Source organism: Salmo salar, chromosome ssa06, assembly GCF_905237065.1.
Source record: "Salmo salar chromosome ssa06, Ssal_v3.1, whole genome shotgun sequence".
Taxonomy (NCBI): Eukaryota; Metazoa; Chordata; class Actinopteri; order Salmoniformes; family Salmonidae; genus Salmo; species Salmo salar.
In genome coordinates, this window is record NC_059447.1 from 95,790,711 (window position 1) to 95,817,768 (window position 27,058).

The following is a 27,058-nucleotide window of genomic DNA, read 5'->3' on the forward strand; positions in this document are numbered from 1 at the left end:
ACACACACACACACACACACAGGTACACACACACACACACACACACACAGGTACACACACACACACACAGGTACACACACACACACACCCAGGTACACACACACACACACAGGTACACACACACACACACACAGGTACACACACACACACAGGTACACACACACACACACACACACACAGGTACACACACACACACACACACAGGTACACACACACACACACACACAGGTACACACACACACACACACACACACACACACACACACACACACACACACACACACACAGGTACACACACACACACACACACACACACCATCCTCTGTAGGCAGTGTTTTAACCCTCTCCTCTCTCTCCTCTTGGTCTGTCTGTCTTCTCTTTCAGTTTCAATTCGAGGGTACAGTCACAGGGCTTTATGGGAAACATATGTTAACATTGCCAAAGATAATAAATAAACAATAAAAATGAACAGTAAACGTTACACTCACAGAAGAATAAAGACCTTTCAAATGTCATATTATGTATCTATACAGTCGTGGCCAAAAGTTTGGAGAATTTTCACAAATATTAATTTTCACAAAGTTTGCTGCTTGAGTTCGCATGATGGCAATTTGCATATACTGCAGAATGTTATGTAGAGTGATCAGATTAATTGCAAATAATTGCAAAGTCCCTCTTTGCCATGCAAATGAACTGAATCCCCCAAAAACATTTCCACTGCATTTCAGCCCTGCCACAAAAGGACCAGCTGACATCATGTCAGTGATTCTCTCGTTAACACAGGTGTGAGTGTTATGCAAGAATGGGCTTTGTTGTAACGATGTGCAAATAGTTAAAGTACAAAAGGTAAAATAAATAAACATAAATATGGGTTGTATTTACAATGGTGTTTGTTCTTCACTGGTTGACCTTTTCTTGTGGCAACAGGTCACACATCTTGCTGCTGTGATGGCACACTGTGGTATTTCACCCAGTAGATATGGGAGTTTATCACAATTGGGTTTGTTTTCTAATTCTTTGTGTATCTGTGTAATCTGAGGGAAATATGTGTCTCTAATATGGTCATACATTGGGCAGGAGGTTAGGAAGTGCAGCTCAGTTTCCACCTCGCTTTGTGGGCAGTGTTGCACATAGCCTGTCTTCTCTTGAGAGCCAGGTCTGCCTACGGTGGCCTTTCTCAATAGCAAGGCTATGCTCACTGAGTCTGTACATAGTCAAAGCTTTCCTTAAGTTTGGGTCAGTCACAGTGGTCTGCTATTCTGCCACTGTGTCCTCTCTGTTTAGGGACAAATAGCATTCTAGTTTGCTCTGTTTTTTTGTTAATTCTTTCCAATGTGTCAAGTAATTATCTTTTTGTTTTCTCATGATTTGGTTGGGTCTAATTGTGTTGCTGTCCTGGGGCTCTGTGGGGTCTGTTTGTGTTTGTGAACAGAGCCCCAGGACCAGCTTGCTTAGGAGACTCTTCTCCAGGTTCATCTCTCTGTAGGTGATGGCTTTGTTATGGAAGGACCAGCTTGCTTAGGGGACTCTCCTCCAGGTTCATCTCTCTGTAGGTGATGGCTTTGTTATGGAAGGACCAGCTTGCTTAGGGGACTCTTCTCCGGTTCATCTCTCTGTAGGTGATGCTTTGTTTGCGTACAGGTTCATCTCGTAGGTGATGGCTTTGTTATGGAAGGTTTGGGAATCACTTACTTTAAGATGGTTGTAGAATTTAACGGCTCTTTTCTGGATTTTGATAATTAGCTGGTATCAGCCTAATTATGTTCTGCATTATTTGATGTTTTATGTTGTACACAGAGGATATTCTTTTGGGGTGTTTGTCCCATTTTGTGAATTCTTGGTTGGTGAGCGGACCCCAGACCTCGCAACCATAAAGGGTAATGGGTTCTATAGCTGATTCGAGTATTTTTAGCCAGATCCTAATTGGGATGTCAGATTTTATGTTCCTTTTGATGGCATAGAAGGCCCTTCTTGCCTCGTCTCTCAGATCGTTCACAGCTTTGTGGAAGTTACCTGTGGCGCTGATGTTTAGGCCGAGGTATGTTTAGTTTGTTGTGTGCTCTAGGGCAACGGTGTCCAGATGGAATTTGTATTCGTGGTCCTGGCAACTGGACCTTTTTTGCATCATCATTATTGTAAGGGCCCAGGTCTGTCAGGCCCCAGGTCTGTCAGGGCCCAGATCTGTCAGGGCCCCAGGTCTGTCAGGGCCCCAGGTCTGTCAGGGCCCCAGGTCTGTCAGGGCCCTGTGCAGAAGATCTAGGTGCTGCAATTTTAACCGCACACCTGTTGTTTGTGTACATGGATTTTATAATGTCGTATGTTTTTCCCCTAACACCACTTTCCATCAATTTGTATAGCAGACCCTCAGACCCTCAGACCCTCAGACCCTCAGGCCCTCAGACCCTCAGACCCTCAGACCCTCAGGCCCTCAGACCCTCAGACCCTCAGGCCCTCAGACCCTCAGGCCCTCAGACCCTCAGACCCTCAGACCCTCAGGCCCTCAGACCCTCAGGCCCTCAGACCCTCAGACCCTCAGACCCTCAGGCCCTCAGACCCTCAGACCCTCAGACCCTCAGGCCAAATTGAGTCAAAGGCTTTTTGAAATCAACAAAGCATGAGAAGACTTTGCCTTTGTTTTGGTTTGTTTGTTTGTCAATTAGGGTGCGCAGGGTGAATACGTGGTCTGTCGTACGGTAACTTGCTAAAAAGCTAATTTGACATTTGCTCAGTACATTGTTTCCACTGAGGAAATGTACGAGTCTGATAATGCAGAGGATTTTCCCAAGGTTGCTGTTGACTCATATCCCACCGTAGTTATGTGGGGTCAAATCTCCTGTTTTGTGGATTGGGGTGATCAGTCCTTGGTTCCATGTAAGGGATAAGGGAAGATGCCAGAGCCAAGGATGATGTTAAAGAGTTTAAGTATAGCCAATTGGAATTTGTAGTCTGTATATTCATCTCTCTCCTCTCCCTCTCTCTCCTCTCTCTCTCTCTCTCTCTCTCCCCCCCTCTCTCTCTCTCTCTCTCTCTCCTCTCTCTCCTCTCTCTCTCTCTCTCTCTCCTCTCCCTCTCTCTCCTCTCTCCCTCTCTCTCTCCCTCTCTCCTCTCTTCTCTCTCTCTCTCCCCCTCCCTCTCTCTGTCCCTCCAGTTGTGGTGCCAGTATCTACTTCCACAGGGAGTTGTTGTGTTATTCTCTGGACGGTAACAGAGTGGATCTGCTGACGGTCACCAGCTGTCTCGGCATGCAGGAAGAGAGAGAGCATCGCCTGGACAAACTGTTTCCTGATACAGAGACCCCACGACCTCACCGCTTCGCTGGCAAACAGGTAACACACCCGCACACAGTCACACGGTCACGCACCCGCACACAGTCACGCACCCGCACACAGTCACACACCCGCACACAGTCACACACCCGCACACAGTCACGCACCCGCACACAGTCACGCACCCGCACACAGTCACGCACCCGCACACAGTCACACACCCGCACACAGTCACGCACCCGCACACGGTCACACAGTCATGCACCCGCACCCGCACACAGTCACAAAATGCACACACACCCTGACCACAGGGTGATGTTTAATCAGTAAGGTATAGTCTGTTGATGTGTGTGTGTGTGTGTGTGGTGTGGTGTGTGTGTGTGTGTGTCTCTGTGTGTGTGTGTGTGTGTGTGTGTGTGTGTGTGTGTGTGTGTGTGTGTGTGTGTGTGTGTGTGTGTGTGTGTGTGTGTGTGTGTGTGTGTGTGTGTGTGTGTGTGTAGGTGTTCTTCCTCAGTAGTCGTGTCCACCCAGGGGAGACGCCAGCGTCGTTTGTCTTTAAGGGCTTTTTAAACTTCATCCTGCGTCATGACGACCCCAGAGCTCACACCCTCCGCAACATGTTCGTCTTCAAACTCGTCCCCATGCTGAACCCGGACGGGGTCGTCCGCGGACACTACAGGTACGCTCAACACTACAGGTGCTTTGTGGATCAATATTCAAGACTTTTTGTTAATGTCTCCTTCTCTCACTGTCTCCCTCTCTCACTGTCTCCCTCTCTCACTGTCTCACTGTCTCCCTCTCTCACTGTCTCCCTCTCTCACTGTCTCACTGTCTCACTGTCTCCCTCTCTCACTGTCTCCCTCTCTCACTGTCTCCCTGTCTCACTGTCTCCCTCTCTCACTGTCTCCTTCTCTCACTGTCTCCCTCTCTCAATGTCTCACTGTCTCCCTCTCTCACTGTCTCCCTCTCTCAATGTCTCACTGTCTCCCTCTCTCACTGTCTCCCTCTCTCAATGTCTCACTGTCTCCCTCTCTCACTGTCTCCCTCTCTCACTGTCTCCCTCTCTCAATGTCTCACTGTCTCCCTCTCTCACTGTCTCCCTCTCTCACTCTCTCAATGTCTCACTGTCTCTCTCTCTCACTGTCTCCCTCTCTCACTGTCTCCCTCTCTCACTGTTCTCCCTCTCTCACTGTCTCACTGTCTCCCTCTCTCACTGTCTCCCTCTCTCACTCTCTCAATGTCTCACTGTCTCCCTCTCTCACTGTCTCCCTCTCTCTCTCTCACTGTTCTCCCTCTCTCACTGTCTCCCTCTCTCACTGTCTCCCTCTCTCACTGTCTCCCTCTCTCACTGTCTCCCTCTCTCACTGTCTCCCTCTCTCACTGTCTCCCTCTCTCACTGTCTCCCTCTCTCCCTCTCTCACTGTCTCCCTCTCTCCCTCTCTCCCTCTCTCACTGTCTCCCTCTCTCCCTCTCTCCCTCTCTCACTGTCTCCCTCTCTCACTGTCTCCCTCTCTCACTGTCTCCCTCTCTCCCTGACTCACTGTCTCACTGTCTCCTTCCCCAGGACTGACTCTAGAGGGGTGAATCTGAACAGACAGTATCTGAATCCTAGTCCTGATCTCCACCCTTCCATCTACGCTGCTAAAACACTGCTTCTCTACCACCACACACACAACCGCACCACACACACACACTCCAACACGCACATCAACACACACTCTAACACACACACCTACAACCCACCTCAAGCACCTCCCCTCGGCACCAAACCCACCAATCAGAGCCCTGCCCCACCCCTCACCCCTCTGGAACTCAGCCTCAACCAACGGAACGCTGATAAAGACTCTAACCCCGCCCCCTCGGAGATCGCCATGGTTATGGAGGAGATCGCCTGGGTAACCATGGAGACCGGGAAGAGGGAGGGGCAGGGGGATGGAAGGTGCTGTGAAGACGAGAATGATTCGCAGAGCGTCTCAGAGTCCACGCCCACATCAGTACCTCTGGAGATGTCAGTCACAGCCGGGGAACCAATCCCTGTGCAGGAGGGGGGAGTGGCCTATTACGTGGACCTGCATGGCCACGCTTCCAAACGCGGCTGCTTCATGTACGGCAACAGCCTATCAGACGAAAACCAGCAGGTGAGAGAGAGCGAGGGAGGGAGACTTGGGGAGAGAGAGAGGGAGGGAGACTTGGGGAGAGAGAGAGGGAGGGAGACTTGGAGAGGGAGACTTGGAGAGGGAGACTTGGAGGGGGAGACTTGGAGGGGGAGACTTGGAGGGGGAGACTTGGAGAGGGGAGACTTGGAGAGGGAGACTTGGAGAGAGAGGGAGGGAGACTTGGAGAGAGAGACTTGGAGGGGAGACTTGGAGGGGGAGACTTGGAGGGGGAGACTTGGAGAGGGAGACTTGGAGAGGGAGACTTGGAGGGGGAGACTTGGAGGGGGAGACTTGGAGGGGAGACTTGGAGAGGGAGACTTGGAGAGGGAGACTTGGAGAGAGAGGGAGGGAGACTTGGAGAGAGAGGGAGGGAGACTTGGAGGGGGAGACTTGGAGGGGGAGACTTGGAGGGGGAGACTTGGAGAGGGAGACTTGGAGAGGGAGACTTGGAGGGGGAGACTTGGAGGGGGAGACTTGGAGGGGGAGACTTGGAGGGGGAGACTTGGAGAGGGAGACTTGGAGAGAGAGGGAGGGAGACTTGGAGAGAGAGGGAGGGAGACTTGGAGGGGGAGACTTGGAGGGGGAGACTTGGAGAGGGAGACTTGGAGAGGGAGACTTGGAGAGGGAGACTTGGAGGGGGAGACTTGGAGGGGGAGACTTGGAGGGGGAGACTTGGAGGGGGAGACTTGGAGAGGGAGACTTGGAGAGGGAGACTTGGAGAGAGAGGGAGGGAGACTTGGAGAGAGAGGGAGGGAGACTTGGAGGGGGAGACTTGGAGGGGGAGACTTGGAGGGGGAGACTTGGAGGGGGAGACTTGGAGGGGGAGACTTGGAGAGGGAGACTTGGAGGGGGAGACTTGGAGGGGGGAGACTTGGAGGGGGGAGACTTGGAGGGGGAGACTTGGAGAGGGAGACTTGGAGAGGGGAGACTTGGAGAGAGGGAGACTTGGGGAGAGGGAGACTTGGAGAGGGAGACTTGGAGAGGGAGACTTGGAGGGGGGACTTGGAGGGGGGACTTGGAGAGAGGGAGACTTGGAGAGAGGGAGACTTGGGGAGAGGGAGACTTGGAGAGGGAGACTTGGAGAGGGAGACTTGGGGAGAGGGAGACTTGGAGAGGGGAGACTTGGAGAGGGAGACTTGGAGAGGGAGACTTGGAGAGGGAGACTTGGAGAGGGAGACTTGGAGAGGGAGACTTGGAGAGAGGGAGACTCTTTCGAGGGAGACTCTTTCGAGGGGGAGACTTGGGGAGAGGGAGACTTGGAGAGGGAGACTTGGAGAGAGGGAGACTTGGAGAGAGGGAGACTTGGAGAGAGGGAGACTTGGAGAGGGGGAGACTTGGAGGGGGAGACTTGGAGAGGGAGACTTGGAGAGGGAGACTTGGAGAGGGAGACTTGGGGAGAGGGAGACTTGGAGAGGGGACTTGGAGGGGGACTTGGAGAGAGGAGACTTGGAGGGGGAGACTTGGAGAGGGAGACTTGGAGGGGGAGACTTGGAGAGGGGGACTTGGAGAGAGGGAGACTTGGAGAGAGGGAGACTTGGGGAGAGGGAGACTTGGAGAGGGAGACTTGGAGAGGGAGACTTGGAGAGGGAGACTTGGAGAGGGGAGACTTGGGGAGAGGGGAGACTTGGAGAGGGAGACTTGGAGAGGGAGACTTGGAGAGGGAGACTTGGAGAGGGGAGACTTGGAGAGAGGGAGACTTGGAGAGAGGGAGACTTGGGGAGAGGGAGACTTGGAGAGGGAGACTTGGAGGGGGACTTGGAGAGGGAGACTTGGAGAGGGAGACTTGGAGAGGGAGACTTGGAGAGAGGGAGACTTGGAGAGAGGGGGACTTGGAGAGAGGGAGACTTGGAGAGGGAGACTTGGGGAGAGGGAGACTTGGGGAGAGGGAGACTTGGGGAGAGGGAGACTTGGAGAGAGGGAGACTTGGAGAGAGGGACTTGGGGAGAGAGAGACTTGGAGAGAGACTTGGGAGAATGTAGGGTAGAGGGAAATTGCAGTGTCTCTACATTGGTAAAGAAAGGTTGCCACATTCGGTAGAATTTAACAGAAGAACTTCCGTAGGGTATATTATATCTTCTCCAATTGAATAAAGTTTAATCCACAGAGGAGGAGAGGGAGCTGGGGAGAGGGAGCTGGGGAGAGGGAGCTGGGGAGAGGGAGCTGGGGAGAGGGAGAGGGAGCTGGGGAGAGGGAGAGGGAGCTGGGGAGAGGGAGCTGGGGAGGGGGAGCTGGGGAGAGGGAGCTGGGGAGACGGAGCTGGGCAGGGGGAGCTGGGGAGCTGGGGCGAGGGAGCTGGAGAGAGGGAGAGAGGGCTGGGGAGAGGGAGCTGGGGGGGGAGCTGGAGAGAGGGAGAGAGGGCTGGGGAGAGGGAGCTGGGGGGGGAGCTGGAGAGAGGGCTGGGGAGGGGGAGAGGGAGCTGGAGAGAGGGAGCTGGAGGGAGGGAGAGGGAGGGAGCTGGAGAGAGGGAGCTGGGGAGAGGGAGCTGGGGCGAGGGAGCTGGAGAGAGGGAGAGAGGGCTGGGGAGAGGGAGCTGGGGAGAGGGAGCTGGGGAGGGGGAGCTGGAGAGAGGGAGCTGGAGAGAGGGAGAGAGGGCTGGGGAGAGGGAGCTGGGGAGAGGGAGCTGGGGAGAGGGAGCTGGGGAGAGGGGCGAGGAGCTGGAGAGAGGGAGCTGGAGAGAGGGAGCTGAGAGAGGGAGCTGGAGAGAGGGAGCTGAAGCTGGGAGAACTGAGAGAGGGAGAGGGAGCTGGGGAGAGGGAGAGGGAGCTGGAGAGAGGGAGCTGGAGAGAGGGAGCTGGAGAGAGGGAGCTGGAGAGAGGGAGAGAGGGCTGGGGAGAGGGAGCTGGGGAGAGGGAGCTGGGGAGGGGGAGCTGGAGAGAGGGAGCTGGAGAGAGGGAGAGGGAGAGGGAGCTGGGGAGAGGGAGCTGGAGAGAGGGAGAGAGGGCTGGGGAGAGGGAGCTGGGGAGAGGGAGCTGGGGAGGGGGAGCTGGAGAGAGGGAGCTGGAGAGAGGGAGAGGGAGAGGGAGCTGGGGTGAGGGAGAGGGAGAGGACACATCATATATATATATATAGTCACTCTGCAGAGGGGAACACAGAACATCCTATACAGTGAGGGAAAAAAGTATTTGATCCCCTGCTGATTTTGTACATTTTCCCACTGACAAAGAAATGATCAGTCTATAATTTTAATGGTAGGTTTATTTGAACAGTGAGAGACAAAATAACCAAAAAATCCAGAAAAACGCATGTCAAAAATGTTATAAAATGATTTGCATTTTAATGAGGGAAATAAGTGTTTTCAGAATGTCAGAATGTACCTTCAGTGGTGAATTTATCAAATCTATCGCGTTGAAAAAAGTGTTTTGTTGTTAGGAGCTCTCCTCAAACAATAGCATGGCATTTTTTCGCAGTAATAGCTACTGTAAATTGGACAGTGCAGTTATATTAACAAGAATTTAAGCTTTCCGACGATATAAGACACTTCTATGTACCGACATTTGTTGTTACTCTAAAATCTGCGATCTTGATATAACCTCGTAAAACTGACCATCCTACCGATCCTTGACTTCGGCGATGTCATTTACAAAATAGCCTCCAACACTCTACTCAGCAAATTGGATGCAGTCTATCACAGTGCCATCCGTGTTCTCACCAAAGCCCCTTATACCACCCACCATTGATACTGTACGCTCTCGTTGGCTGGCCCTCGCTTCATACTCATCGCCAAACCCACTGGCTACAGGTCATCTACAAGTCTTTGCTAGGTAAAGCCCCGCCTTATCTCAGCTCACTGGTCACAATAGCAGCACCCACCCGTAGCACGCGCTCCAGCAGGTATATCTCACTGGTCATCCCCAAAGCCAACACCTCCTTCGGCCACCTTTCCTTCCAGTTCTCTGCTGCCAATGACTGGAACGAACTGCAAAAATCTCTGAAGCTGGAGACTCATATCTCCCTCACTAACTTTAAGCACCAGCTGTCAGAGCAGCTCACAGATCACTGCACCTGCACATAGCCCATCTGTAAACAGCCCACCCAACTACCTCATCCCCATATTGTTATTTATTTTTTTGCACCCCAGTATCTCTACTTGCACATCATCTTCTGCACATCTATCACTCCAGTGTTTTAATTGCTATATTGTAATTATTTCGCCATTATGGCCTATTTATTGCCTTACCTCCCTTATCCTACCTCATTTGCACACACTGTATATAGACTTTTTCTACTGTATTATTGACTGTATGTTTGTTTATTCCATGTGTAACTCTGTGTTGTTGTTTGTGTCGCACTGCTTTGCTTTATCTTGGCCAGGTCGCAGTTGTAAACGAGAACTTGTTCTCAACTAGCCGACCTGGTTAAATAAAGGACTTGTTCTCAACTAGCCTACCTGGTTAAATAAAGGACTTGTTCTCAACTCCCCAAAAATTACGCGCAGCACGATTTACGACCGTCCCGTTGACGGAACGCCGATCCTTAAGAAGTTTTAACATCCACATTGAGCAGTGAGGTTGGGCGATAGGACCCGCAGGAGAGAGAGTCTTTATTATTATTCAATATCAATGAAATGGAGCCCTGTGTTAAGGATAGAGAGAGGATTAATCAAGAGCGTGGCTAATTTATCCAGAAACTTCTTATAAAATTATATTGAGTACCCATCTGGTCCAGGACATTTACCACCTTGCATTGCACGTGCTGCTTCTGAAGTCTCTCTTCAATGGTTCCTTCAATTGAAGCTTGGAGACTGAATCAATTTTTGGAATAGTTAGATTATTTTTTAAAAATATCGAGTTGAGGGGGCAGTAGTCTTTTCAGAAGTGTATAAAGAGGCATAGAAGTCCTTAAACTTGTTATTTATTCGCTGGGGGTGTATTGTTGCACCTGTAGGTGTTTTGATCAACAAATTTCTAAAATTCAGAAGAAGACTGGCAAAAGTTGATGAGAAAGCAATTTACTTGCCTTGTCACCATACTCATAGTGAGTGTGTCGAGATTTACCCTCGATTTGGCCTGGTGACAAGGTATTGAATTCAGCTTGTGAAGAGAGTCGATCCCTGTGCACATTCGGGGATGGTGAGGTAGCGTAAGTATTGTCTGACTGTAAAAGACGAGTTGTCAGTTGCAGGCCTTATTAAAAGGTCTCCCACAGAACAGATGCTGAAATGTCAGGGATGTTGTTAGCAGCTATAAAAACATAAAACTGAGCGGTCAGAAAGTTGACAACTTTCATCGGACCGCGTGCGAGTATTAAAACGCCAAGGTACACGAGGCTCAGTCCCACCACCAACTGATAGCTCTAAAGTCAGAAGGGGCGTGATCAGATATGACTATGGAATTGCATGAGCGTACAGAGGAAAGAAATATATTTGTCTAAGAAGAAGTAGTCAACACTCTTAAGTGTGATGGACACGGGAGAAAAATGAATATTCCCTACTGGATTGAAAATACACCTTAGAACGTGTGCTAATTTTGGAGGAACAATCCAAAGTAGGATTAAGCCAGCAATTAAAATCGCCTCCCTAGATTAATGTGTGAGGTCATATCTGGAAGTGAAGACAAAGGCATGGTAAAAATAAAAAATAAATCGTCATCCCATTTTGGCACATAGATACTGGCAAGGATCAAAGGAGTATTATAGATTCTGTCAGTGACAGTAATATATCTGCCATTGGCATCTGAAGTAACCTTGGAGGAAACAATTTGTGTATCAGAATTTGCAGCTTCCCTCGATTTATTTTGAAAAATGAAGTGATAAAGTTACCCTACCTAGCCTTTTCACAATGTAAAGTGATCTGAAACTCTCAGATGGGTCTCTTGTAAGAAAGCAATCTGTGTTGAAGATGATGAAGTACTCTACTACGTTTTGACTGGTTGGTTCAAACCTTTTACAGTTCTAACTAGACAGCGTAACTCCCAGTCGACGGCCCTATTAGCTTGTTGAGTCCTTTGGAAGAAGAGGAATTGAGTGTAGCCTTTTAAATGTAAGTGGAAGACTGAAACAAGAAATAACAAACCACTACTTCCCACCCGCTGAAGCGTCTTCCCAAACAAGTCCCGTCCCGTCCCCCCAGTATACAAGCTCCTAAATACTCTCCAGGAAACATACTGGTTCAGTAGCTAGGCTAAACTCTTACCAAGCGCAGCATTGTGACAGTTATATTATAAAAGAGGAAAAAAAGATATGAAAAGATTATTGAAAGCACAGTTTACCAATAGTGCCAAGTAGAGCGACAACAGGGTGTTAAATGAAATAACATGGGCAGCATGACAGCTTATGGCCTCGACAAAATAAAAGGAAACTGTTCCACAAGCCTACATAGAAAACAATGAAAAAATAACAAACAAAAAAAAAATATATATTAATTAATATTAATATTATATTATATAAGCAGTTGCCGTACCAGGCAGTGATGCAATCAGTCAGGATGCTCTCGATGGTGCAGCTGTAGAACCTTTTGAGGATCTGAGGACCCATGCCAAATCTTTTCAGTCTCCTGAGGGGAAAAGGTTTTGTCGTGCCCTCTTCACGACTGTCTTGGTGTGTTTGGACCATGTTAGTTTGTTGGTGATGTGGACACCAAGGAACTTGAAGCTCTCAACCTGCTCCACTGTTGTGTCGTCGGCAAATTGAATAATGGTGTTGGAGTCGTGCCTGACCGTGCAGTCATGAGTGAACAGGGAGTACAGGAGGGGGCTGAGCACGCACCCCTGAGGGACCCCCGTGTTGAGGGTCAGAGTGGTGGATGTGGTGTTGCCTACCCTCACCACCTGGGGGCAGCCCGTCAGGAAGTCCAGGATCCAGTTGCAGAGGGAGGTGTTTAGTCCCAGGGTCCTTAGCTTAGTGATGAGCTTTGAGGGTACTATGGTGTTGAACGCTGAGCTGTAATCAATGAACAGCATTCTCACATAGGTGTTCCTTTTGTCCAGGTGGGAAAGGGCAGTGTGGAGTGGCAATAGAGATTGCATCATCTGTGGATCTGCTGCATGTTTCGGAAGGAAGCACAGCAATAGCAGTCAAGCTGTCGACTAGACTGATGTTTTAAATAACGGAAATATGACTGTTTACTCAATTAGTGGCTGTGTTCGCTTGCTGACGAAAGTTCAGTAGTTGAATGTGGCCTTCTTATGTCAAGTCCTGTTTACAGAGATTATATTTAAACTAAAATGGCGGTGGAAGAAATGGCAACAGTTTTATGATAGTCTAACCAAATGTGCGATTATGTGTTTTTTTTCGCGTTATTTGTAATTTATTTTGTACATAATGTTTCTGCCACCGTATCTTACGGCAGAAAATAGCTTCTGGATTTCAGGACAGCGATCACTCACCTCGGATTAGACAAAGATATTTTCTTCAACAAGCAGGAAGCACAGGATATACTGCGAATACCCGACAAGGCCGACATTCCCGTTATTGGCAAGAGAAAGAGACTCGGGTACAGAGGACACAGAGCCGGATGCCTCGTGAGGACCCGCAGAAGGCGAGTGGGAAAGCTGCCGTTACCGTCAATATTACTCGTACAATCATTGGACAATAAATTAGACGAGGTACGATCACGAATATCCTACCAACGGGACATCAAAAACTGTAACATCTTATGTTTCACGGAATCGTGGCTGAATGACGACATGGATATTCAGCTAGCGGGATATATGCTGCACCGGCAAGATGGAACAGCACACTCCGTTAAGACGAGGGGCATAGTTACTTTAACTATATATTCATGTACATACTACCTAAAGTAACTATGCATATATGATGAACAGAAAGTAGCAGCAGCGTAAAAGAGGGGTTGGGGGTGGCGGGACAATACAAATAGTCCGGGTAACCATTTGATTACCTGTTCAGGAGTCTTATGGCTTGGGGGGTAACAAGCTGTTGAGAAGCCTTTTGGTCCTAGACTTGGCGGTCCGGTACCGCTTGCCATGCGGTAGCAGAGAGAACAGTCTATGACTGGGGTGGCTGGAGTCTTTGACAATTTTTAGGGCCTTCCTCTGACACCGCCTGGTATAGAGGTCCTGGATGGCAGGAAGCTTGGCCCCAGTGATGTACTGGGCCGTACGCACTACCCTCTGTAGTGCCTTGCGGACAGTTGCCATACCAGGCAGTGATGCAACCAGTCAGGATGCTCTCGATGGTGCAGCTGTAGAAAAGTTTGAGGATCTGAGGACCCCATGCCAAATCTTTTTAGTTTCCTGAGGGGGAATAGGCTTTGTCGTGCCCTCTTTACGACTGTCTTGGTGTGTTTTGGACCATTCTAGTTTAGCCCGACTAACCGGTGTCCCCGCGCATTGGCTAACCGGGCTATCTGCATTGTGTCCCACCACCCACCAACCCCTCTTTTACGCTGCTGCTACTCTCTGTTCATCATATATGCATAGTCACTTTAACCATATCTACATGTACATACTACCTCAATCAGCCTGACTAACCGGTGTCTGTATGTAGCCTCTCTACTGTATATAGCCTCTCTACTGTATATAGCCTCTCTACTGTATATAGCCTCTCTACTGTATATAGCCTCTCTACTGTATATAGCCTCTACTGTATATAGCCTCTCTACTGTATATAGGCTCTCTACTGTATATAGCCTCTCTACTGTATATAGCCTCTCTACTGTATATAGCCTCTCTACTGTATATAGCCTCCCTACTGTATATATCCTCTCTACTGTATATAGCCTCTCTACTGTATATAGCCTCTCTACTGTATATAGCCTCTCTACTGTATATAGCCTCTCTACTGTATATAGCCCCTCTACTGTATATAGCCCCTCTACTGTATATAGCCTCTACTGTATATAGCCTCTCTACTGTATATAGCCCCTCTACTGTATATAGCCTCTCTACTGTATATAGCCCCTCTACTGTATATAGCCCCTCTACTGTATATCGTCTCTACTGTATATATCCTCTCTACTGTATATAGCCTCTCTACTGTATATAGCCTCTCTACTGTATATAGCCTCTCTACTGTATATAACCTCTCTACTGTATATAGCCTCTCTACTGTATATAGCCTGTCTTTTTACTGTTGTTTTTTATTTCTTTACTTACCTATTGTTCACCTAATACCTATTTGTTTTACTTAAAAATGGCACAGTTGGTTAGGGCCTGTAAGGAAGCATTTCACCCGTTGTGTTCGGCGCACGTGACAAATAAACTTTGATTTGATCACTTCTTTCACTGTACAAAGAGAAAAGAGATGAAAAACCTTTCTTCGGATATTCTGTTGTTCAAGGCAACCGAAACTGTCAGGAGCAGACAGATATGTCAGGAGCAGACGGATATGTCAGGAGCAGACGGATATGTCAGGAGCAGACAGATATGTCAGGAGCAGACAGATATGTCAGGAGCAGACAGATATGCCAGGAGCAGACGGATATGTCAGGAGCAGACGGATATGTCAGGAGCAGACGGATATGTCAGGAGCAGACAGATATGTCAGGAGCAGACAGATATGCCAGGAGCAGACAGATATGTCAGGAGCAGACAGATATGGCTGCCTCTTCAGTTGGTAGCTCGTTCAGGAAAATCCAAGGCTTTGCTGCGGCCTACTTCAGCAATTCTTCCATTCAGCAATTCACTGCCATTTTATTAATGTTTTCCGAAGAGCAAAGAGATATGAAACTATGCAAACAATACTTAGTAAAGTGAAATTAATTAAAAGATAAATTAAACTGTGTTATAAATTAAGTTTGTCACAACTTGGCGGAGCTCTGGGAAACGTGTGTTTACGTCATTCGTGACCCCGGAAATCCCCTACCTGGTCTTGTTTGGTACCTTAATGCTGACGTGTGTGTGTGTGTGTGTGTGTGTGTGTGTGTGTGTAGGTGGAGAACATGTTGTACCCTAAGCTGATAGCTATGAACTCCGCCCACTTTGACTTCCATGGTTGTAACTTCTCGGAGAAGAACATGTACGCTCGCGACAAGAGAGACGGCCAGAGCAAAGAGGGCAGCGGACGCGTGGCCATGCACAAAGCTATAGGACTACTACACAGGTAATATCACTACGCACAAAGCTATAGGACTACTACACAGGTAATATCACTACGCACAAAGCTATAGGACTACTACACAGGTAATATCACTACGCACGAAGCTATAGGACTACTACACAGGTAATATCACTACGCACAAAGCTATAGGACTACTACGCAGGTAATATCACTACGCACAAAGCTATAGGACTACTACACAGGTAATATCACTACGCACAAAGCTATAGGACTACTACACAGGTAATATCACTACGCACAAAGCTATAGGACTACTACACAGGTAATATCACTACGCAGGTAATATCACTACACAGGTAATATCACTACGCACGAAGCTATAGGACTACTACACAGGTAATATCACTACGCACAAAGCTATAGGACTACTACACAGGTAATATCACTACGCACGAAGCTATAGGACTACTACACAGGTAATATCACTACGCACAAAGCTATAGGACTACTACACAGGTAATATCACTACGCAGGTAATATCACTACGCACGAAGCTATAGGACTACTACACAGGTAATATCACTACGCACAAAGCTATAGGACTACTACACAGGTAATATCACTACGCACAAAGCTATAGGACTACTACACAGGTAATATCACTACGCAGGTAATATCACTACGCACGAAGCCGTAGGACTACTGCACAGGTAATATCACTACGCACAAAGCTATAGGACTACTGCACAGGTAATATCACTACGCACAAAGCTATAGGACTACTACACAGGTAATATCACTACGCACAAAGCTATAGGACTACTACACAGGTAATATCACTACGCAGGTAATATCACTACGCATGAAGCTATAGGACTACTACACAGGTAATATCACTACACAGGTAATATCACTACGCACAAAGCTATAGGACTACTACGCAGGTAATATCACTACGCACGAAGCTATAGGACTACTACACAGGTAATATCACTACGCACAAAGCTATAGGACTACTACACAGGTAATATCACTACACAGGTAATATCACTACGCACAAAGCTATAGGACTACTACACAGGTAATATCACTACGCACAAAGCTATAGGACTACTACACAGGTAATATCACTACGCACGAAGCTATAGGACTACTACACAGGTAATATCACTACGCAGGTAATATCACTACGCATGAAGCTATAGGACTACTACACAGGTAATATCACTACGCAGGTAATATCACTACGCATGAAGCTATAGGACTACTACACAGGTAATATCACTACGCAGGTAATATCACTACGCATGAAGCTATAGGACTACTACACAGGTAATATCACTACACAGGTAATATCACTACGCACTAAGCTATAGGACTACTACACAGGTAATATCACTACGCACAAAGCTATAGGACTACTACACAGGTAATATCACTACGCACAAAGCTATAGGACTACTACACAGGTAATATCACTACGCAGGTAATATCACTACGCACGAAGCTATAGGACTACTACACAGGTAATATCACTACGCACAAAGCTATAGGACTACTACACAGGTAATATCACTACGCACAAAGCTATAGGACTACTACACAGGTAATATCACTACGCACGAAGCTATAGGACTACTACACAGGTAATATCACTACGCACGAAGCTATAGGACTACTACACAGGTAATATCACTACGCACAAAGCTATAGGACTACTACACAGGTAATATCACTACGCACAAAGCTATAGGACTACTACACAGGTAATATCACTACGCACAAAGCTATAGGACTACTACACAGGTAATATCACTACGCACAAAGCTATAGGACTACTACACAGGTAATATCACTACGCAGGTAATATCACTACGCACAAAGCTATAGGACTACTACACAGGTAATATCACTACGCAGGTAATATCACTACGCACAAAGCTATAGGACTACTACACAGGTAATATCACTACGCACAAAGCTATAGGACTACTACACAGGTAATATCACTACGCAGGTAATATCACTACGCACAAAGCTATAGGACTACTACACAGGTAATATCACTACGCACGAAGCTATAGGACTACTACACAGGTAATATCACTACGCACAAAGCTATAGGACTACTACACAGGTAATATCACTACGCACAAAGCTATAGGACTACTACACAGGTAATATCACTACGCACAAAGCTATAGGACTACTACACAGGTAATATCACTACGCACAAAGCTATAGGACTACTACACAGGTAATATCACTACGCACAAAGCTATAGGACTACTACACAGGTAATATCACTACGCAGGTAATATCACTACGCACAAAGCTATAGGACTACTACACAGGTAATATCACTACGCACAAAGCTATAGGACTACTACACAGGTAATATCACTACGCACAAAGCTATAGGACTACTACACAGGTAATATCACTACGCACAAAGCTATAGGACTACTACACAGGTAATATCACTACGCACAAAGCTATAGGACTACTACACAGGTAATATCACTACGCACAAAGCTACAGGACTACTACACAGGTAATATCACTACGCAGGTAATATCACTACGCACAAAGCTATAGGACTACTACACAGGTAATATCACTACGCACAAAGCTATAGGACTACTACACAGGTAATATCACTACGCACGAAGCTATAGGACTACTACACAGGTAATATCACTACGCACAAAGCTATAGGACTACTACACAGGTAATATCACTACGCACAAAGCTATAGGACTACTACACAGGTAATATCACTACGCACAAAGCTATAGGACTACTGCACAGGTAATATCACTACGCACAAAGCTATAGGACTACTACACAGGTAATATCACTACGCACGAAGCTGTAGGACTACTACACAGGTAATATCACTACGCACGAAGCTATAGGACTACTACACAGGTAATATCACTACGCACGAAGCCGTAGGACTACTACACAGGTAATATCACTACGCACAAAGCTATAGGACTACTACACAGGTAATATCACTACGCACGAAGCCGTAGGACTACTACACCCACGACAGAGAACGGTTGGTTGTCAAGGGCAATGAATTCCATTATCGTGGCTTTAATGGATTTCGCCTTTGAGTTGTTTCGCTGAAATGTTCTTACTCTTTCAAATGACTGCTCAACCTACATTTGACATTTTAGTCATTTTAGCAGACGCTCTTATCCAGAGCGACTTACAGTAGTGAATGCGTACATTTCATACATTTCAAACATTTCATAAATTTGTTTTCTTCTCCGTACTGGTCCCCCGTGGGAATCGAACTCACAACCCTGGCGTTGCAAACACCATGCTCTACCAACTGAGCCACACGGGACTTGTTGACTGCTCGATCCACACAGCAGACATTGTGGACTAGGTTAGGAATGCTGTGTTTCACCTGTAGTGCAACATTTTACGGAGTGATATTACGTAATGTACCTACGTTATATTAGGTATGCACGGTAGCTTTTGACATTGGTTTTTAACATCGGTGTTAAACTAGACATCGGGCCGATATCGATGTTGGCAATATTTAGCTAATATCGGCCGATTCCGATATGTTCACCGATATATCGTGCATCCCTAGTTACAGCCTTATTCTAAAATGGATTACATATATATTTTTTCTCTCATCAATCAAAATAAAGTACAGCATAATGACAAAGTGAAACTAGGTTTAAAAATGTTTTTCTCACATTTATTAAAAATACAAAACAGAAATACCTTATTTACATAAGTATTCAGACCCTTTGTTATGAGACTCAAAATTGAGCTCAGGTGCATCCTGTTTCCATTGATCATCCTTGAGATGTTTCTACAACTTGATTGGAGTCTACCTGTGATAAATTCAATTCATTGGACATGATTTGGAAAGGCTCACACCTGTCTATATAAGGTCCCACAGTTGACAGTGCATGTCAGAGCAAAAACCAAGCCATGAGGTCCAAGGAATTGTCCGTAGAGCTCCGAGACAGGATTGTGTCGAGGCACAGATCTGGGGAAGGGTACCAAAAACATTCTGCAGCATTGAAGGTCCCCAAGAACACAGTGGCCTCCATCATTATTAAATGGAAGAAGTTTGGAACCACCAAGACTCTTCCTAGAGCTGGCCGTCCAGCCACACTGAGCAATCGGGGAGAAGGGCCTTGGTCAGGGTGGTGACCAAGAACCTGATGGTCACTCTGACAGAGCTCTAGAGTTCCTCTGTGAAGATGGGAGAACCTTCCAGAAGGACAACCTTCTCTGCAGCACTCCACCAATCAGGCCTTTATGGTAGAGTGGCCAGACGGAAGATTGAACCAAGATTGAACTGTTTGGCCTGAATGCCAAGCGTCACATCTGGAGGAAACCTGGCACCATCCCTACGGTGAAGCACGGTGGTGGCAGAATCATGCTGTGGGGATGTTTTTCAGCAGCAGGGACTGGGAGACTAGTCAGGATCGAGGTAAAGATGAACAGAGCAAAGTACAGAGATCCTTGATGAAAACCTGTTCCAAAGCGCTCAGGACCTCAGACTGGGGTGAAGGTTCACCTTCCAACAGGACAACGACCTTAAGCACACAGCCAAGACAACACAGGAGTGGCTTCAGGACAAGTCTCTGAATGTCCTTGAGTGGCCCAGCCACAGCCCGGACTTGAACCCCATCGAACATCTCTGGAGAGACCTGAAAATAGCTGTACAGTGGCACTCCCCATCCAACCTGACAGAGCTTGAGAGGATCTGCAGAGGAGAATGGGAGAAACTCCCCAAATAAAGGTGTGCCAAGCTTGTAGCGCCATACCCAAGAAGACTCAAGGCTTTAATTGCTGCCAAAAGTGCTTCAAAGTAGTGAGTAAATGGTCTGAATAATTATGTAAATGTGATATTTCAGTTTTATTATGTTTATATACATTCGTAAAAATGTGTAAAAACCTGTTTTTGCTTTGTCATTATTGTGTGTAGATTGATGAGGGAATAAAACTATTCAATCCATTTGAGAATAAGGCAAAAACGTAAGAAAATTTGGAAAAGTCAAGGGGGCGGAAAACTTTGGTAGAGTGGCCAGCCGGAAGCCACTCCTCAGTAAAAGGCACATGACATCCCACTTGGAGTTTACCAAAAGGCACCGAAAGACGATGAGAAACAATGAATGAGTAGGCGTGTCCAAACTTTTGACTGGCACTGTATAATTATATGTATACTACCAAAGATTTTAGAACACCAACTCATTCAAGTTAATATATATATATATTTTTTACTATTTTCTATATTGTAGAATAATAGTGAAGACAAAAACTATGAAATAACACATATGGAATCATGTAGTAACCAAAAAAGTGTTAACAAATATTTATATTCAAATAGCCACCCTTTGCCTTGATGACAGCTTTGCACACTCTTGGCATTCTCTCAACCAGCTTCATGAGGTAGTCACCAGGAATGCATTTCAATTTACAGGTGTGCCTTCATAAAAGTTAATTTGTGGAATTTATTTCCTTCTTAATGCATTTGAGCCAATCAGTTGTGTTGTGATAAGGTAGGGGTGTATATAGAAGATAGGCCTATTTGGTAAAAGATCCATATTGTGGCAAGAACAGCTCAAATAAGCAAATAGAAATGACAGTTCGTCATTACTTCAAGACATGAAGGTCAATATGGGAAATTCCAGTGCAGCTTCACCTGGAATGCTTTTCCAACAGTCTTGAAAGAGTTCCCACATATGCTGAGCACTTGTTGGCTGATTTTCCTTCACTCTGCAGTCCAACTCATCCCAAACCGTCTCAATTGGGTTGCGGTTGGGTGATTGTGGAGGCCAGGTCATCTGATTCAGCACTCCATGACTCTCCTTCTTTGTCAAATAGCCATTACACAGCCTGGAGTTGTGTTTGGTCATTGTCCTGTTGAAAAACAAATGACAGTCCCGCTAAGCGCAAACCAGAAGGGATGGCGTATCACTGCAGAATGCTGTGGTAGCCATGCTGGTAGCCATGCTGGTTAAGTCTGCAATTCTAAATAAATCACAGACAGTGTCACCAGCAAAGCACCCCCACACCATCACACCTCTTCCTCCATGCTTCACTGTGGGAACCACACATGTTGAGATCATCCGTTCATCTACTCTGCGTCTCACAAAAACACGGCGGATGGAACCAAAAATCTCATCAGACCAAAGGACAGATTTCCACCGGTCTAATGTCCATTGCTCGTGTTTCTTGGCCCAAGCAAGTCTCTTCTTATTGGTGTCTTTTAGTAGTGGTTTCTCTGTAGCAATTTGACCATGAAGGCCTGATCCACGCTGTTTCCTCTGAACAGTTGATGTTGAGATGTGTCTGTTATTTGAACTCTGAAGCATTTATTCGGGCTGCGATTTGAGGTGCAGTTAACTTTAATGAACTTATCCTCTGCAGCAGTCTTAACTCAGGAGGCGCGCACACCACTTCAGACTATATTACCTTCTAATACCTTCTAATGTTCAGTCTCTGGATAATAAAGTAGATGAGCTCATTCCAGAGAGAAATCAGGGATTGTAACATACTCTGTTTCATGGAAACATGGCTCTCTCGGGATATACAGCCAGCTTGGTTGTCAGTAGTTCATCACGCTGACAAAAATAGATATCTCTCCGGGAAGAAGAAAGGCTGGGGTGTATGTTTCATGATTTACCACTCATGGTGTGATTGTGACAACATACAGTAACTCAAGTCCTTTTGTTCACCCAACCTAGAATACCTCACAATCAAATGCCGACCGTATTACCTCCCAAGAGAATTCTCTTCGGTTGTAGTCACAGCCGTGTATATTCACCCTCAAGCCGATACGACGACGACCTTCAAAGAACTTCACCGGACCTTATGGCCGCATTTATTGTAGCTGGGGATTTTAACAAAGCAAATTTGAGTAAAACCCTACCGAAGTTCTATCAACACATTGACCGCGCTGCTACTCCAACTTCCTGGATGCCTACAAGGCCCTCCTCACCCTCCCTTCGACAAATCAGATCACAGCTCCATTTTGTTCCTCCCTTCCTATAGGCAGAAACTCAAAACAGGAAGTACCTGTGCTAAGGACTATTCGACGCTGGTCTGACCAATCGGAATCCATGCTTCCAAGATTGTTTTTGATTACGCCGACTGGGATATTTTCCGCGTAGGCTCTGAGAATAACGTTGACGAATACACGGATACGGTGACTGAGTTAATCAGGAAGTGTATAGGGGATGTTGTTCCCACTGTGACTATTAAAACCTTCCCTAACCAGAAACAGTGGATAGATGGCAGCATTCGTACAAAACTTGAAAAAAAAAACGCATTTTTAACCATGGCAAGGTGACTGGGAATATGGCCGAATACCAACAGTGTAGTTCTTCCCTCCATAAGCCAATCAAAAAGGGCAAAACGTCAGTACAGAGACAAAGTGGAGTCGAAATTCAACGGCTCAGACATGAGATCTATGTGGCAGGGTCTACAGATAATCACGGACTACAAAGGGTAAACCAGCCACATCACGGACACCGATGTCTTGCTTCCGGACAAGCTAAACACCTTCATCGCCCCCTTTTGAGGACAATACATTGCCACCGATGTGGCCCACTACCAAGGACAGTGGGCTCTCCTTCTCCGTGCCGACGTCAGTTAGACATTTAAGCGTGTTAACCCTCGCAAGGCTGCCGACCCATACGGCATCCCTAGCCGCGTCCTCAGAGCAGCTGGCTGGTGTGTTCACGGACATATTCAATCTCTCGCTATCCCAGTCTGCTGTCCCCACATGCTTCAAGATGTCCACCATTGTTCCTGTACCCAAGAAAGCAAAGTTAACGCCTGTGCGGACGGACATCCAGCGAAAAATCATGTCGCCATTAGCATAACAAAATGTAATAATAAAAAAATAAAATAATAATAATCAAATTATATCGTTTTATAGATACACCTCTCCTGAATCGAACCACGTTGTCCGATTTCAAAAAGGCTTTACAGCAAAAGCAAAACATTAGATTATGTTAGAGGAGTATATCGTAAAAGTAGCCACATAGCCATTTTCCGACCAACCACATGCATCACAAATAACCAAAAAACAGCTAAATGCAGCACTAACCTTTGACAATCTTCATCAGATGACACACCTAGGACATCATGTTACACAATACATGCATTCTTTTGTTCGATAAAGTTCATATTTATATATAAAAACAGCATTTTACATGCGTGCGTAACGTTGACTAACTATTTTCCCTCAAATGTATCCGATGAAACAGAGCTACAATTTACTGAATTACTATTTGAAAACATTTTTAAAATGTAATATTGTCATTCTAAGATTTATAGATGAATATCTCTTGAAAGCACCTGTAATGCCAGATTTAAAAATAACTTTACTGGGTAATCACACTTTGCGATAAAAGGGGATGCGATACTCAGAACAATAGGCTAGCAATAGCAATAGGCTAGCCATCTTGGAACAATCGCATATCACATCTAGTCTTGTATACTATTGTCAATAATCCCTTACCTTTGGTTGTCTTCATCAGAAAGCACTTCCAGGAATCCCAGGTCCACAACAAATGTATTTTCGTTCGAAAAAATTACTTCCAAGAGCTTGTTCTTGTTAGCGCGTCTGAAGGCTGATCCAAATGCTTCGTCGGCAACGGGACAGCCATTTCGAGAAAATGCATTTTTTCCCCATTTAGGTTCGTTCAAACATGTCAAACGTTGTATAAGATAAATCTTCAGGGCGTTTTTCAACAAGAGAGCCAATAAGATTCGAGGGGGACGATTGCATTGTGTTTCAAAACGTTTCGAAAGGGGAGGGTAACCAGGGGCGCCGGCGTCATAATGGTGATGGCCCTCTCCGTGTGACCACGTTCCACAGCGTCTCATTCATTCAATTTTAACAGTAGAAGGCTCAAATCAATTTGTGAAGACTGGGGACATCTAGTGGAAGCAATAGGAAGTGCTCAATGAACCATAGCTCACGGTGTGAATAATAGGCAATGACGTGAAGTTGAGTTCGCAATTCAGAATTCCACTTCCTGTTTCCATCTGTCTCGGGGTTTTGACTGCCATATGAGTTCTGTTATACTCACAGACACCATTCAAACAGTTTTAGAAACTTTAGGGTGTTTTCTATCCACAAGTATTAATTATATGCATATCCTAGCTTCTGAGTTTGAGTAGGAGGCCGTTTAAAATGGGCACGAATTCTTTTCAAAAATCACTTTAGCGCCCCCTATCCTAGGGGAACGCCAAGAGGTTAACTGAACTAAATGACTATTTCCCCGTAGCACTCATTTCTGTCATCATGAAGTGCTTTGAGAGGCTAGTTAAGGATCATATCACCTCCACCTTACCTGCCACCTTAGACACACTTCAATTTGCTTACCGCCCCAACAGGTCCACAGACAATGCAATCGCCATCGCACTGCACACTGCCCTGTCCCGTCTGGTCAAGAGGAATACATTTACATTTACGTCATTTAGCAGACGCTCTTATCCAGAGCGACTTACAAATTGGTGCGTTCACCTTATGATATCCCTATGTAAGAATGCTGTTCATCGACTACAGCTCAGCATTCAACACCATAGTACCCTCCAAGCTCATCATTAAGCTCAAGGCCCTGAGTCTGAACCCAGCCCTGTGCAAATGTGTCCTGGACAGGTGGTGAAGGTAGGAAACAACACCTCCACTTCGCTGATCCTCAACACAGGGGCCCCACAAGGGTGCGTTCTCAGCCCTCTCCTGTACTCCCTGGTCACCCATGACTGTGTGGCCACGCACGCCTCCAACTCAATCATCAAGTTTGCAGACAAAACAACAGTAGTAGGCCTGATTACCAACAATGATGAGACATCCTACAGGGAGGAGGTGAGGGCCCTGGCGGAGTGGTGCCAGGAAAATAACCTCTCACTCAATGTCGACAAAACAAAGGATCTGATCATGGACTTCAGGAAACAGCAGAGGAAGCACCCCCCCCTATCCACACCGACGGGACCGCAGTGGAGCACGTGTAATGTTCCACTCCATACACATCACTGACGATCTGAAATGGTCCAGCCACAAAGACAGTGTGGTGAAGAAGTTGCCACAGCGTCTCTTCAACCTCAGGAGGCTGAAGAAATTTGTCTTGGCACCTGAAACCCTCACAGATTTTTACAGATGCACAATTGAGAGCATCCTGTCGTGCTGTGTCATGGCCTGGTATTGCAACCGCACAGCACTCAACCACAGGGCTCTCCAGAGGGTGGTGCGGTCTGCTAAACGCATCACCGGGGGCAAACTACCTGCCCTCCAGGACACCTACAGCACCCGATGTCACAGGAAGGCTGAAAAGATCATCAAGGACAACAACCACCCGAGCCACTGCCTGTTCACCCCGCTATCATCCAGAAGGCGAGGTCAGTAGAGGTGCATCAAAGCTGGGACCGAGAGACTGAAAAACAGCTTCTATCTCAAGGCCATCAGACTGTTAAACAGCCATCACTAGCCGGCTTCCACCTGGTTACGTCACCCTTAGAGCCTTGAAAGACTTGGAATCATTGGCCACTTTAATAATGTTTACATTCTGCTTTACTCATCTCATATGTATATACTGTATTCTATTCTACTGCTTTACTCATCATATACTGTATTCTATTCTACTGTATTTAGTTAATGCCACTCCGACATTGCTCATCCTAATATTTATATATTCCTTAATTCCATTCTTTTACTTTTAGGTTGTGTGTATTGTGTTTATTGTTGTGAATTGTTAGATATTACAGGACTGTCGGAGCTAGAAACACAAGCATTTCGCTACACCCTCAATGCCATCTGCTAAACATGTGAATGTGACCAATACAATTTGATTTGATTTGAGAGGTAACTCTGGGTCTTCCTTTCCTGTGGCGGTCCTCATGAGAGCCAGTTTCATCATAGCGCTTGATGGTTTTTGTGACTGGACTTCAAGAAACTTTCAAAGTTCTTGAAATTTTCAGGGTTGACTGACCTTCATGTCTTAAAGTAATGATGGACTGTCGTTTCTCTTTGCTTATTGGAGCTGTTCTTGCCATAATATGGACTTGGTCTTTTACCAAATAAGGCTATATTCTGTATACCAACCCTACCTTGTCACAATGCAACTGATTGGCTCAAACACAATAAGGAAAGAAATTCCACAAATGAACTTTTAAGATAGCACACCTGTTAATTGAAATGCATTCCAGGTGACTACCTCATGAAGCTGGTTGAGAGAATGCCAAGAGTGTGCAAAGCTGTCATCAAGGCAAATGGGTGGCTACTTTGAAGAATCTCAAATATAAAATATATTTTGATTTGTTTAACACTTTTTTTGGTTACTACATGATTCCATATGTGTCATTTCATAGTTTTGATGTCTTCACTATTATTCTACAATGTAGAAAACCTTTGACCGGTGCTGTATATATTATCTATCTGGCTTCCCTGTGGCTCTGTTGGTAGAGCCTGGTGTTTAACCGGTATCTGTTGGTAGAGCCTGGTGTTTGACTGGTATCTGTTGGTAGAGCCTGGTGTTTAACCGGTATCTGTTGGTAGAGCCTGGTGTTTAACCGGTATCTGCTGGTAGAGCCTGGTGTTTAACCGGTATCTGCTGGTAGAGCCTGGTGTTTAACCGGTATCTGTTGGTAGAGCCTGGTGTTTGACTGGTATCTGTTGGTAGAGCCTGGTGT

General features: G+C 46.3%; 1 protein-coding gene and 1 long non-coding RNA gene across 5 annotated transcripts in view; both read left to right on the plus strand.

Moving 5' to 3' along the window:
- The window catches only part of agbl5 (AGBL carboxypeptidase 5), a 77,224-nt gene that overhangs the window by 15,459 nt on the left and 34,707 nt on the right, over nucleotides 1–27,058 (plus strand). For all 3 annotated transcript variants that reach the window (XM_045721254.1, XM_045721256.1, XM_045721255.1), the window contains exons 5-8: nucleotides 3,149–3,326; nucleotides 3,767–3,945; nucleotides 4,831–5,404; nucleotides 15,249–15,418. In XM_045721254.1, coding sequence (XP_045577210.1) covers nucleotides 3,149–3,326; nucleotides 3,767–3,945; nucleotides 4,831–5,404; nucleotides 15,249–15,418 — 1,101 coding nt within the window. The remainder of the gene's footprint in view (nucleotides 1–3,148; nucleotides 3,327–3,766; nucleotides 3,946–4,830; nucleotides 5,405–15,248; nucleotides 15,419–27,058) is intronic.
- On the plus strand, nucleotides 15,952–16,370 carry LOC123743519 (uncharacterized). 2 transcript variants are annotated; one of them, XR_006770394.1, is made up of 3 exons: nucleotides 15,952–16,029; nucleotides 16,087–16,206; nucleotides 16,321–16,370. It is a non-coding gene; the product is annotated as an uncharacterized lncRNA (long non-coding RNA). The 2 variants fall into 2 exon arrangements; XR_006770393.1 differs by having other exon boundaries at nucleotides 16,281–16,329.